This window comes from Clytia hemisphaerica, unplaced genomic scaffold (genome assembly GCF_902728285.1).
Source record: "Clytia hemisphaerica strain Z4C2 unplaced genomic scaffold, Clytia hemisphaerica genome assembly, whole genome shotgun sequence".
NCBI lineage: Eukaryota > Metazoa > Cnidaria > Hydrozoa > Leptothecata > Clytiidae > Clytia > Clytia hemisphaerica.
This window is the reverse complement of record NW_027103979.1, coordinates 1,464,597-1,478,411: the sequence shown is the minus strand read 5'-3', so window position 1 is coordinate 1,478,411 and position 13,815 is coordinate 1,464,597. Positions and strand designations below refer to the sequence as shown.

Below are 13,815 nucleotides of genomic sequence, written 5' to 3'. Positions count from 1 at the left end.
CACCAAAACTAGCTCAAAATGAAAGATACACGCATCCCTGCTAAACTCTTTTGAAACTCAAAATTAGACAACTATCCTTCAGCTGTACCTTTTGTTCTATCTATTAAGAGTTGATTGATTTTATTCCTTGGTAAAATGGCTCATTACTTACCTATAACAATCCAAAATCTTCCTTAATAATCAAATTCTTTTTAATTCAATTACATCATAATTTTAAGTCTTCATTAATCAGATCGATTTGATTGTTAAGAAAATTTTGGATTATAGGTAAGTACGGTATCACCAGATAATCAATATTATTAAATATTGGTATCACCTTAAGGGAACTTGTTTTCACGGTAACTAATTTTCGCGGAACTTATTTTCGCGGTGTTAGGGTAAATTTGCGTTTTTTATGGAACTAATTTTTGCGGTAGACACCCAAAAGCACGAAAATTAGTTCCGCGAAAATTAGTTCACGCAAAAATTAGTTCCCTTAAGGACTCAAAGGTTTGATTTGTTTTTATGAACTACAACTAGATGCTTTCAAGAAAAATAAGTATGCTCATGTGGTGTGCTTGTTTACTCCGTAAGAAATAAGCCTTTTCTCTCCTATAATATATTGAGCACAAAAAACAAGTTAGCACCGTTTATTTCTAGAAAACAAAAAAAAGGTGCTTTAATCTAAATGAGACTGGTTTGGTATAGTCTTGATTGTTTTATAGGGACCATCAAATTATCAATCACGCAAAACGCTTGGGGGCCTCATAATAAATAGAAATTTTCTCCTCAATTTTTAATCTACCCCTAACTAAAGTATGATAATAAAAAGTGAATCCCTCGTATGGTGAAATTGTATATTTTATTAAGAATAACAAAATTTGTGTCTGTTTATTAAAGCTCTGTTCCTTCTTTTATCTCAATTGATAACCAGCGTTCTCCATTCCTCCGTGCCCTTTACCTGACGAATCTGATCGCTGGGGCATTGATGAATAAGCTTGTCTATACTGATCGTTAGGTGTGTAGTGGAAGCCTCCATTTTCCTGTGGAGTAGACGTGCGGCGATCGTATCCTTCTTTAGGTGAACAGCAACAACACATGAACATGCACAGTAAGAATGCTAACATATTCGCGCCTGTTCCAACCCATGCCACTATAGCCGACCAACCATGTTCGTACAAATTTGATTTGTCTAGTTTGCGTTTTATTAATATTTCTGAAAGCACTATAGCAGCGATTGATGAACCAGCTAAAATTGAAAGTACAAATGTTCTAAAATTCAAACATTCCCTCGAACACCACAGTTTACCTTTCTCTACAATTTCATCTTTAGCGACAATGAAAAATTTTATCATGCTTCTTTTTTTACTTTTCAAAGAACAGAAAAGCTCGTAAGGGATCGTAAGGGATCTTAATTCTATTACCTACTATGTATACTAGATCTTACCTGAAGTAAACGACAATATTGAAACTGAAAGTGTTCGGCATAATGGATGTTGAATGCAGCACATGACAAGCGATAGAATTGACATCAAACCAGACCCCATCAACAACACCATCACTAAATCAAACGCTTAAACGTAAAAAAAGAAGTATGATCATACGACCCGTTGAAATATAGAAGGATAGGGGTCGAAGCTCTAAGTTTGTACATAGAGGGATAGAGAAAGAAGAGAGGATGGTTCATCCATAGTATAAGAAAGCCGCGGCTTTCTTATACTATGGTTCATCTTATAAAAGTGGTTTTTTGAACATCCAATGCCTCTTTTAGGGTTACAAAATTTAGAAAATTTCAAAGTAGTTTCAGTTTTCAAAAACATTTTTTAAACAAGTCTTTCTAAGGGGTTCTTTTCGGAGATCCCGTCCGCACATCTCCCTCATCCACCAAATCCAGTACCTCCCCGGGCCTGAAATGTATGAAAAATGAAAAATAGACTTCAAGAACCCACTACTCATAAATTAAAAAAAAAATTGTTGAGCAGATTTTTGGATTTTCAGAGCACAAATTCTCGCTATAATTCAATAAAACTTTGCTTACGGAGATGGAAAATACTGAAAATAATCTTTTCATAATTTTCTATTACCTTATCGGCCAAAACTTAATCGGCCCTAAGTGACTAAATTTTGGCTTGGTGACTAAAATTAGGGCCGACTAAAAATTAGGGCTGACTAAAAATTTGGGCCGACTAAAAATTTGGGCCAAATTAAAAGTTTATAATTAAGCTTTCCTTAACAAACTGTTTTACATACCACATCACTACGTCCGTTACAATTCATTATTTCGTCCGCTATTATTCATTATATATTAGTCGGCCCTTAGTGACTAAATGTTGACGAGGTGACTAAAATTAGCGCCGACTAATAATTAAGGCCGACTAAAATTAAGCCCGACTAAGTTTACTGCCGATAATGGTAATCAACTTTATCAAAAATACGAGTTAAAAGTGGGTATTTTTTAACTCTTGGAATGAGAGGAAGATATTGTGTATTATAGTGACACACCGCCCTACGATCCGTAGCATTTTTCACGTGTGATGCAACTACATGTTCTTAATTTGAAAGTAGATAGGTCTTTAAGACTTTTTGAGAGGGGACCCACGAACTTCTAAATCCCAAAAAGGGTTGAAAGTTGACGATTTGAAAGAGTTGGGTGCAACGAAAATGACCGATACCACGGAGAGAACATATTGTATTTAAACAAATGCAGCCATTTTATAAAGTTCATAATTCTATCAGGTAGAGTCTTTGGTATGAGTAAAGAACATGTTTAAGTATACTTATTCAGAATTCTATGCTCTATCCAATAAAATCAACTATTTCCGTCGAAATGGACCATTGGAAATTGCCATTTCTTTACAAGTCTAACTTTTGGCTCCCTCCCAAAAATCTCAAAACTCTATCTACTTTCGAAACGACCACATGATGCTACGGATGCTAAGAGTTGTAGTAGGGGGAATTTTGTTCGATTTTTTGCAATCGCTCGAATGTTTTGTTAGAAGCACTTGTTATACATTTTTGGAAAGCTAAGGGGTAGGGGAATCGAAATTGCAATGTTTCCAATTTTTTGTCGGACACTTTGGTGTGATTTTCGGACAAATATGACGGTCTCAGGCAAAAATCATAGGGTTAAAAATTAATAAAAATTTTAGCTCGAGAAAACGGAGACCTGTTGTATATTTTTCGGAAAGCTCTCAAAAAATTAAGATTAGAGATATATTGCAAGTATAGGTGATTTCAGTACCTAACTCGAGATATTGAGCTTCAAAAAGCGCAAAAACTGGACAAAATAGCTGTTTCTGGCTGAAAAACACGGTTTTCAAGGGTTAATATCTCGAAAACACCTATACTTGCAATATAGCTCCAATCTTAATTTTTTGGGGGCTTTCCAAAAATATACGACAGGTCTCCGTTTTCTCGAGCTAAAATTTTCATTAATTTTACAAAATGCCCTCTACTATTGGGTCCATATAGAAAATGGCTTACTTTTATTTTTAATACTGTTGGACACGAAAAAATGATCTTCAAATCGTAAGATGTGTTTTTTGCGGTCCAGACAAGCAATATCAGTACAAGACTCCCATAAACCGATGTGAGTATTCAAATAAGATTGTGTGAACCAAAATGATGTAGCAGCACTGCACGCCATTCCTACTAGGCTAATGATCAGTAGAACAACGATGAACCCAAAAACAAAGGTCGAGCAATGTCGCGACATGTTTTCCCTTTCTATTTTTTTTCTAAAATATTGTAAAAAGGTGTGTGTTAGACGCAGGATTTTATTGCGATAGTTCTCTATGTGCGGATAACACCCCTGTCACCCGGTTTTTTCAAACCCCTTGAATTTAACATGAGAGAAAATATGTCTTATATTTGTTTTGACACAAAGAAGTCTGTTTTATTTCCCTTTGATATGTAAGTCATGAATACAGGGAGAACTTTAAGAAAACAAATTTACGGTTTTTATCTCATAATTTTTGAAAAGGAAATGTTTAGTCTTATCTTTGCGGCTTTTGTTTAAGGGCTCTGACCATAGTCGAAAAATTAGTTTTGGGATTTGAAATTGAAACTCTTATGAAATTTAGGTTCCTTGACACTTTTGACAAAAGGCTGTCTTTTTAATTTTTTAAATCAAATCTGTTAAGAGTAATTAAGAATTTAATTCCCGTACAAAAAAATGATGTTATGAACTTTAAGTTTTCCGAAAACCAACTTTTGGTTCGGTAAAAGATAAACCCATCCACCGAAAAATAATTTTCAAAATTTTTTTTTTTCACTGAAAATAAGGTTTTCAAAGTTGAAATATCCTTCTTCACTAAAGTCTTTATTTTCTTCTTCATCAAATTTGCCATTGCGATTTTTAAATTTCAGATTCGAGGATAGTTAGCCTAACAGAAAATGTTTAACATTCCAATGTTTTGTGGGCTACACCATCAGCTCATCAGGCAGAAATTAGTTCTTCGTAAGTGCCAAATGTGATAAATTCACCATGGTCACCCTTAATCAGTTGGCGGTCAATGACTGTCATATGCTAGCTCCATCCTGAATTTCATCGATCCATCTGGTGTTTTTACGGCACAAGATGTCATCAAGTCATCAGAGCTGCGCCTAAAAGAAAGATATTAAATATAACGACGTATTAATTATAAGAAGATAACTTTCGTCAATTTCTTTTTACTTGTAAAACTTGGAGTCAATTTAAAATAAACTAGCCGTATGCGCAGCGTCGCACGCTGCGTGTCCCATTCCAGTGAATCACTACACATCTAAAAAATTCTAACGGAAGAAAGATAGCCACCGATTGATGATTTGATTTTGATTTTAGGAAATAAAGGAGAAAGAAGATAACATTGCATTGCAATTTTTAACCACAATTAAATAAATGGCTTAGCCAAACTATATTTTAGATCTTCTTAGCCGTCGTGGCTAGCCATCGTGGTTGGGCATTCGAGGTTGACTTTGAGAGACTTTGGAAAGTTTTGAAAGTGATAGGGAGCCGTTATTGTAAACAGAAAGTTTTAAAGAGCATCTGAATAAGAATTCTTTAAGAAAATGACAAAAAAAATTTGGGAACATAGTCGATTTTAACCCATCAAGCTTCAAAAAGTCGGTGAATAGAAAATAGTATCTTGGGGTCTCAAAGTTAGTCTAGTGGTAGGAAATCTGCTTAAAGTGCAAAAAGATAATGGTTCAACGCATGAAGAGAAGGCTTTGTAGAGCTTTGTTAGATTTTCGAAACCTTTTTACAAAATTTTGTAAACACACACGTTTAAGCGTATTAATATATAGAATCTGCCATACAGTAAGGGACTTTTCGCGGTAACTAGTTTTCGTGGAACTAATTTTGCGTATCTACAATCATAGTCCGTATAAAAAACTCTGGTCTGGAAGCTTATTGTTAGCTTTTTCCTTTGTTAATATCAAAAGATAAAAATCGATTTGCTCAGTTTTTGATCACGTTACCAAGTATTCCTCTTGGGATTGGTTTAAGATTTAATCACATGATCAAAAAGCGAACAAAACAAACTAATTTCTCAAACGCAAGTTCAAGTAAGAAACAATGGAAAGAAACAAAAGGCTTCCAGACCAGAGTTTTTTATACAGACTATGCTACAATCAGGGTGTTTTTCCACTGACAGATTAGAGAAGGATAATCCGAAGTCGTTAACTCGACAACAAAAGAATCAATTAAATAAATCCCGATTATGTTGGAAACACAAACTCTATCCATTGAAAGTTAAACCAAATTGAAATATCGTTAATCTCCCATTGTTTTATTCGTGAAATTTTGCGTAGCAACTATTTAATAACTCTTCCTCAGTAACCGAAAACTTGTCTTTGGAAGCCTGTTATGACAGTTCTGTGACAAAAATGGAGAATGTTTTAACAATGTACGCCGCAAGTAAAGTTTTTCAAGGCAATAGAGAAAGGCGTCGGCGAAATTTTTTACAAAACTTGTACTTTTACTACAGACGTAGTAAACTGAAAACCCAACTGATATTATTTCTTCTCTCCTCAGAATGGCTCAAAGGAGATATTGGATGACCTGTTATGATCAAAACTGGTTTAGGAATCTTTGGGCGATACGAAATAATCAAATTGCTGCTGAATTATTTAAAAAGGAATTCCGTGTTAGTCCACAAACATTTCAAGAAATCATTAACATAGTAACACGGCCCATGATACGACAGAACACAATGTTACGTGACGCCATTCCTCTTGAAAAAACGGGTTGCAGTTGCTATTTGGCGTTTATCTACTGGTAATAGTTACAGAGTAGTGGCAAAAGCCTTCGGAGTCGGAATTAAGAGTGTACATGTGATATTGTTAGAATTTTGCTACACCCTAAAAATAATGTCTGGACATTATATAAGGTTTCCCACTACAGAAGTTGAAAATTCTCAAGTTCAAGAATACTTTGGCTTATTGATTGTGCTATGTTGTTGTAAAATGCGTCATTCAAGATTTTACCGTATTGTTTCTCAATTGCAATTTCGTAAGCGTTTGAGTGGTTCTTGCAGAATTCAATTGTCAGTTGTTGAAAAATGTTTGGTTGGGAGCCTGATGCCTGTAAATTAGAAATTTACAACAGCAATAAGCCAGAAAAGTGGCTGGATCAAATGCATACACAGACATTCAGTGAAGAAATTGTCTATTTATTGCAATCCACTAAAACTTGAGTTAAATTTCGATCAAACCAATGTGTTAAGAAAGCCTTCAAAAACATCTGAATTTCTGTTTTCTATCTCTGTCGTATTTGATGACTATTTGTTATCAAGAAATCAGAATGTAGCATCTTTTGGTAAATTTTATTGGTTGTCGTTAAACTTACTTCTCAATGAAATTAATGAATGTCTTTAATAACTGCATTATCATTGTAAAGGAAAAATCAACACTAAGAATTTAACAAGCACAAATGGCTGGGCTGAAAGAACTCAAAAATTAATGAGGTGCCTCGAAATGCCTTCAATTGTTCAGTGAAATCTTTTTAGAAATCAATGAAAGAGCGCATCAAGATAATACTGTGAAAATTTCAAACCAGCACCTTCAAAATTTATCATATAAACTGACAGGAAAGTTGTCATCTTGAATATAGTTCTTGTAATTTCAATTTTGGCGAAAAACTATTGTTTCCACAAAATACCCCTAAAATATATCCAAAATTAGTTCAGGTGTTCTATTGGGTACAGATTTAAAGATATCTAGCAACAAAAAAACTTTTTGTGAAGGAAAATAAGAGAAAAATTTCAAAACCTATCTACCAATAATAAACTGAGCATCTTGATGTTCTTATAAAGCTCGGAGACAGAGATGGAACAGCAATTAACTGAAAAGACAATGCGGTACATATTCCAGCCGAGGCTTTCTTATACTATGCTACAATCAATTTGAGAGAAAAAGAGAAATTCCCACGAAATCTTAAATCCATAAACTATTTGGAAGCGCTCTAACTTAGGTTGGGAGAGTAGAGGATCCAAAAGTTCAAAAATTGTCCAATAAGGATCAGAATATTGCTCGAAAATTTACCGACTCTTCCCAACATACATAGCCTAAAAGCAAATTTTTCACCTGAACTTCAAATTTCGAAAAATGAAGAAATAAACATGTATACTGTATTTCAATGCATATTCTATGAAGCAAAAAAAGTTCCATGAAAACAATTTTCACTAAAAATCTGTAATCCTTCGCAGCCCCTCGTATCCCTTTTCATTAACAAAGCTTCCCTCGTAAATTCATGTGAAGCTTTTGAACCCTTTAAAATTATTCTACCACTCTAACTTCCTAATCATGTTCTAAAAAAAATGTTTGTTAGAGATTGCATCAAATTCACGTATACACGATGCACGACAGAGACTTCGGAAAGTAATTTGTAAATTTTACAATCTTCGGAAGTTAAACTAGGTAGTTGTATAAGGTTATATAGTATTGTTTGTGATTGATGTTGCAGAGTGCTCAATGAAAACCAGAGCCAAGTAAAATATTAAAAGATATCTTTCATCACAAAAATTAAAAGAGTACACTACTCCGAGTTTCGTGCTATAGTGTGGTCGTGTTACAAAAGTACAGGCTGTTTGTAGGAAAAAAATAATTTCTAGCTGAAACTTTCTCCAGACCTTCTCTATAGGATGCTCATGCCCCAGGAAAAAAACCCCTAAAGTCCCACTGGTGGAACATCCCTTTTTTGGGCATTTTCTTTTTTCCCCAGGCAAAACCCTAAGATCGAAAATTTTTGAAAATTTCAAACTCATTTTCAGACAATATCGAGATAATTCACGCATAAGATGAAATTTATGGTCAATTTTAGACCAAAATGTGGCGAAAAGTGGAACTTGCGCATGAAATATCTCGAGTTAGGTAATGAAATCGGCTATACCCGTTTAAAAGTCTTCTATATAGTTTTTTGAGAGCTTTCGAATGGTATACATGATATTGTCTGAAAATGAGTTTGAAATGTTCAAAAATTTTCGATCTTAGGGTTTTGCCTTGGGAAAAAAGAAATTGCCCAAAAAAGGGATTTTAGGGGATTTTTTGCCGAGGCATAAGCATCCTATAGAGAAGGTCTGGAGAAAGTTTCAGCTATATATTATTTTTTCCTGTAAATTATGCTAAACGACCCCACTACTGCACTTTTCAAATGTACAAAATGTATATAATTAAGGTTATATACCAATAAGATTATTGGTATTATATTTCGCGTGTTACAAAATTTCGTTGGTATACTTAATTTCGCGATTTTTCAGACCAAGTTTCGTGAAATTTAATACCGTTTAAATTTTCAAAAATAAAAAATCGCGAAATTAAATACACGCAAAAAGTATTTAAAATAGACCGAAAGTCGAAAATACTTATTTGTTACACTTAGTTAATATTTTTGTCACTAGTTTTGTTACTACTTTTGGTATGTTTATACCCAATACGTTGCGTTTCAAACGAAATTAGTCATTTTCTTGCTTTATTCCCACTTTTTGAAAATGCCCAATTTAGTGAATCGCAAAATTTAATACACGTGAAAATTTCCAAAACTGGCAATCGCGAAATTTAGTAGACGTGAAAAAAAATGTAGCACGCTAAATCGAATAAAATACAGAAGATTTGAAAACGGTAGAAAATGATCGTAAGTATACTACTCAACACTATACTACTCAAACACAATGTTTAAAAAGATATTGTAAGATATTTAACAAACAAGTGAATTACGAAACATATTGTCCATTCTAGGAGAGAAGTTTACTAGAGTGAATCAATTGTCAATTATTTTAATTAAAAATTCAAGAAGAATTGCTTCATGGGTCGTTAATTAAGATAATAATTCAAGTTAATCACTTCCGTTAATAGCTTCTGTTATTGCCGACGCAGAAAAAAAAACCCAGCGTTTTGATTGATCAGGAGCATCAAAATATTTGCGGTATTAATATTTCACATGTGAAAATATGACCACGTTTCGTTTCGGGGAAGGTACGTGGGCAACAAAATCAAAACAAAACAAAACCTTCGATTTGAAAAATTCAAAACAAAAATAAAGTGACAATATTTTTTCGGCTGTTTTGGGAAGTTTTGACAAATTTAAAACAACAACATGAATTGTTTTGATAAATTTAACGATGAAAATATTGAAGAATTTACTGGAAAATAAAAAAATTAAAAAACAACAAATTAGTCAAGAGGTTAATATATTCTTTGAAAACTTAACATCTGATACTCAGGGTAATGCATTTCGGGTTGAGAAGTTACGAAAGAACACCATACTAAGTAACCGAATTTACGTGTAAAACTGATGAAGTTTTTTATGCTAGTTACATGTTTTACCCATCAAAACGCTCACCCCTCCTCGAAATTCGGGTCCGATATGTTTTGAAATATAAGTCACAATTCTACAAGAAATATCTGGTTTAAAAATCAACGGATTGGTCAGTTAGTCACACTAGAAAATCAAGATTTCAGAAAAAACAACATCTACATGATAGATTTGCAACAAAAAGATGAGAGTTACCTCTTGAGTGACTTAGGGCAAGTCTCAAAAACCTTTTGTTTACCCTAAGTTTTTGCAACCAATAGCAGCTAGATTCAGAGATCCACTTAGGGCTCTAAAGTACATCTATACCTTGAAGTTTTTGAATCAGGTTGTGACTTAATCAAATACCACCCCAAAAATCTATAATTAAAGAAATTGTAATCATTGGTGAAGTCATGAATGTCCAATCTTTCCCAAATTTGAACCAAAGATGCATCTAACTGAAATGTAACTTTTTGGAAAAAAAATATTTTTTTTACTTTGAAAAGTTTGGCACCATTAAAATGCATCTTTGGTCCAAATTTGACAAAGATTAGACATGCACTATTTTACGATTTATGACGTCATAATTTGACGACGTCATAATTCACGCTTTCTTCAATAATTAATTTTTAGGTTAATATTTAAGTACGTCACAACCGAGTCCTATAACCTTAAGGTGAATCCCTAAGAATTTGTACTATTGGTCGCCGATTCGGGATTCGTGATTTTTAAAAATATAGACACCTAACTCACCCGAGGTGAATTAAGTTCAAGTTCCCAAGACAATTAATCAAAACTTGAAAGCTTAAAATGAGACAAAATGACCTATTGCGAACGTGCAGCAGCCAGAATATCAACCAACCAAATTTTGTCATTCTATTCCCGAGCCAGCGCTTCGATTTTTAAAGGCCTTGTTTATACGCTAAAGTAAAAATAATTCCACAAATGTAAATGGGTCAGTGTTTGAGGTCCGGCACAATTTCCGGGAAATAGCCTATTGGGCGGTGCGCGGATCTAGGTGGGTTCCGTCTTCCCTTTAGATCTTTTTCTTGGGAAGTTGATATTCAAATTATAGTGAGGTCTAGTGAGGAATCCCAATGAGACAAATATATAATTGTGAAATTAGGCGGAGTGTCTTCATTTAAGACGCTCACCATTTGCATTATGCATTGCTCACTGCTCGCAGTTTGAGCACTCTTGTGACTCCACAATGCAATCCACAAAATGTGTAACCGTACATCATGTGCCCAAGTTCAGGAGTTGCCATAAAGCCATTATGGTAATAACCGGGAGGGCACATTGCTATACATTGTATATTGGCTCACTGCTTTTGTAGTTTGAGAACTCTTGGATTGGGTGGAGAGTCTTCATTTAAGACGCTCACCATTTGCATTATGCATTGCTCGCTGCTCGCAGTTTGAGCACTCTTGTGACTCCACAATGCAATCCACAAAATGTGTAACCGTACATTCTGTGCCCAAGTTCAGGAGTTGCCATAAAGCCACTATGGTAATAACTGAGAGGGCACATTGCTATACATTGTAATTGTGAAATTAGATATCTTGACCAGAAAATGAAACTTAAGAAAGTGTGTTGGTTTTGGCGTGACATTGGGATGCATCGAGAGATAAAACGGATCAGGTGACGTTAGCGTGGTCGGTGTCGTTTAAGTGAACTAGTATATTTTACAAGTTCACTTAAGCGACACCATCCAAAATGATAGTACCGAACTGACGATGGCACATTTCAGAAAGTGGGCCACCGTCTAAGATATAATTAACTGACCAGCCAGAATTCACTAGTTTACTTAAGCGACACCAACTAGTTCACTTAAGCGACACCCGCTAGCTTCACTTAAGCGACACCTACTAGTTCACTTAAGCGACACCTACTGGTTCACTTAAGCGACACCAAACCTTACAAGTTCATTTAAGCGACACCCACTAGTTCACTAGCGACACCAAACCTTACACTAGTTCACTTAAGCGACACCAAACCTTACAAGTTCATTTAAGTGACACCCACTAGTTCGCTTAAGTGACACCTACTAGTTCACTTAATCGACACCCGCTAGTTCTTTTAAGCGACACCTACTGGTTCACTTAAGCGACACCCACTAGTTCACTTAAGCGACACCCGCTAGTTCACTTAAGCGACACCCACTAGTTCACTTAAGCGACACCCACTAGTTCGCTTAAGTGACACCTACTAGTTCACTTAAGCGACACCTACTAGTTCGCTTAAGCGACACCTACTAGTTCATTTAAGCGACACCCACTAGTTCACTTAAGCGACACCTACTAGTTCACTTAAGCGACACCAAACTTTACAAGTTCACTTTGCTGGCTTGAATGATCTGCTGGCTTACCCAAGCCTCGTAGCAAGTTTAGCTAGTTCCGGACCATTGCGTCGTGTTCATAGTGGCTATATCGTCCAGGATAGATTTATTTCTCTGGCAGGCTTGCAGTTGCACATTTGCACCCAAATTTCATATCACTGAGATGCTGTTTGAGATGTTGTTACAAGGGAGTTTTGTACAAGCATAAAGTCAATAAAATCAAATGCAATGCAATGCTTCGCCGCCAAGAAAAGTAGGTAAATCGTTATTACCATTCACACCTATCAAATATAAATGAAATTGAAAATGACGTCATTACGAAAATAAAAATTAGTACCTTAAAGGTGGATCCTTATCTTGAGGTCGAGATTTCGTTGATATAGCATTATATTTTGGCTTTTTGCTATAGCATAATTTTGCTGGCTCAGCAAAAAAGGACATTTTTGCTTATTTGGACAAAATGAGAAAATGTATTTAAGCTTATTTGCCACTGTTTTTGTCTAAGAAAATCCAATTTCGCGAAAACTAATTCCTATGAAATAAGTTAATTTTAATGATTTGTAAAATTAAATTCCATCAAAACACGCGGATTTTTGCGAATGGCCTGATTCGCGAAATATTTGGACGCGAAAATTTCTGATATTAAAGTAGCTTACATCCACTCCAATTCATGCTGAAACTCTAAAGATGGAGGCCGGTATCCCACCGGAGAGGAAATGATAGTCGGTCTCAATTGTTCTTGTTGCAGCAAGCCTGATAATCCCTGAAAATCAGAATTGGGACCGGCGAGGCCTCATTCTGCAATGCCTCATTCCGTTGTTAGATCACTTGAACTATAATCTAAACCTTTCAGGTTTTTAAACTCTTTCTAACAGTAAGGAATTCTACATCAGGTGCCAGATACCTTATCGGTAGAAAATATGTCAGCAAAAAAATTCCTCTTTTTGCCGAAGAATATTTTTCCCGGTGAATTTTTTACCGATAAGGTATTGAGTAACGTTAGGTTTCCAGAGGAATGGAACACACTGGGCCCAGAGAACAAAAATTTGAATAGCATAGGGTCAAAATATTGCCCTCATTTTTTGGTTTTTTTTGTCTTAACTGGTACTGGAACGTATTCAACAACCAAGCATTCGGAATAAGCAAAGATGTTGGGGGCTCTAGTTTCATGTAAGAAAGCGTAAGAGGATAGGCTTTGAAAAAAGTTCGTTCGTCAATCTTTCGTTGTCGCTTCGGTGTCTTTCCTTTGATGGGTCGGGGAAGGCGAAGCTGACTCAAAATTGGTTACCGCCCCCCCTTTATGTTGGTTGCAGGAGCCCTTATAAATAGAAAATATTTGTATCGACGGGGACAATCTTACCCCAAAACTTATACTTTATAAGAGGCTAGCCAATAATCAAGGCCAAAACCTAAGCACTACGTTTCTGATCTTTCTTGGCTAACCCCCTTCAAAATATTATGCAAATTAGAAGTTAAATTAGTAATTTATCGCCCCTTACTAAAAAATGTTTGTGTCGAAACTTTGTCCAAATTTTGAACAATTCTCCTCTTTATAAGGCTAAAAACTTTGTGAGGTAAAAAAGGGCACCAAAATTAGTGTTCTGAGGCGCCTTTTGGCACCCCTTCCTTTTCGGCACCCCGTAAAAAATCAGCATTGGGGGGACAGTTGCTTCCTGCCCCTTCCACCTGTCACCGCTACTAGTCGAACAAGGTCATAAAGTGCTAT

At 35.3% G+C, this 13,815-nt stretch overlaps 1 protein-coding gene across 1 annotated transcript; it reads right to left on the bottom strand.

The window, feature by feature from the left end:
* Positions 1-822: 822 nt before the first annotated feature.
* On the bottom strand, positions 823-5,161 carry LOC136810938 (uncharacterized). The gene is made up of 3 exons (XM_067067526.1): positions 3,463-5,161; positions 1,427-1,552; positions 823-1,228 (listed from the first exon to the last, which is right to left on the bottom strand). The coding sequence occupies exons 1-3, from the start codon at positions 3,692-3,694 to the stop codon at positions 894-896; spliced, it is 693 nt and encodes a 230-aa protein (XP_066923627.1). The 5' UTR covers positions 3,695-5,161; the 3' UTR covers positions 823-893.
* Positions 5,162-13,815: the final 8,654 nt, after the last annotated feature.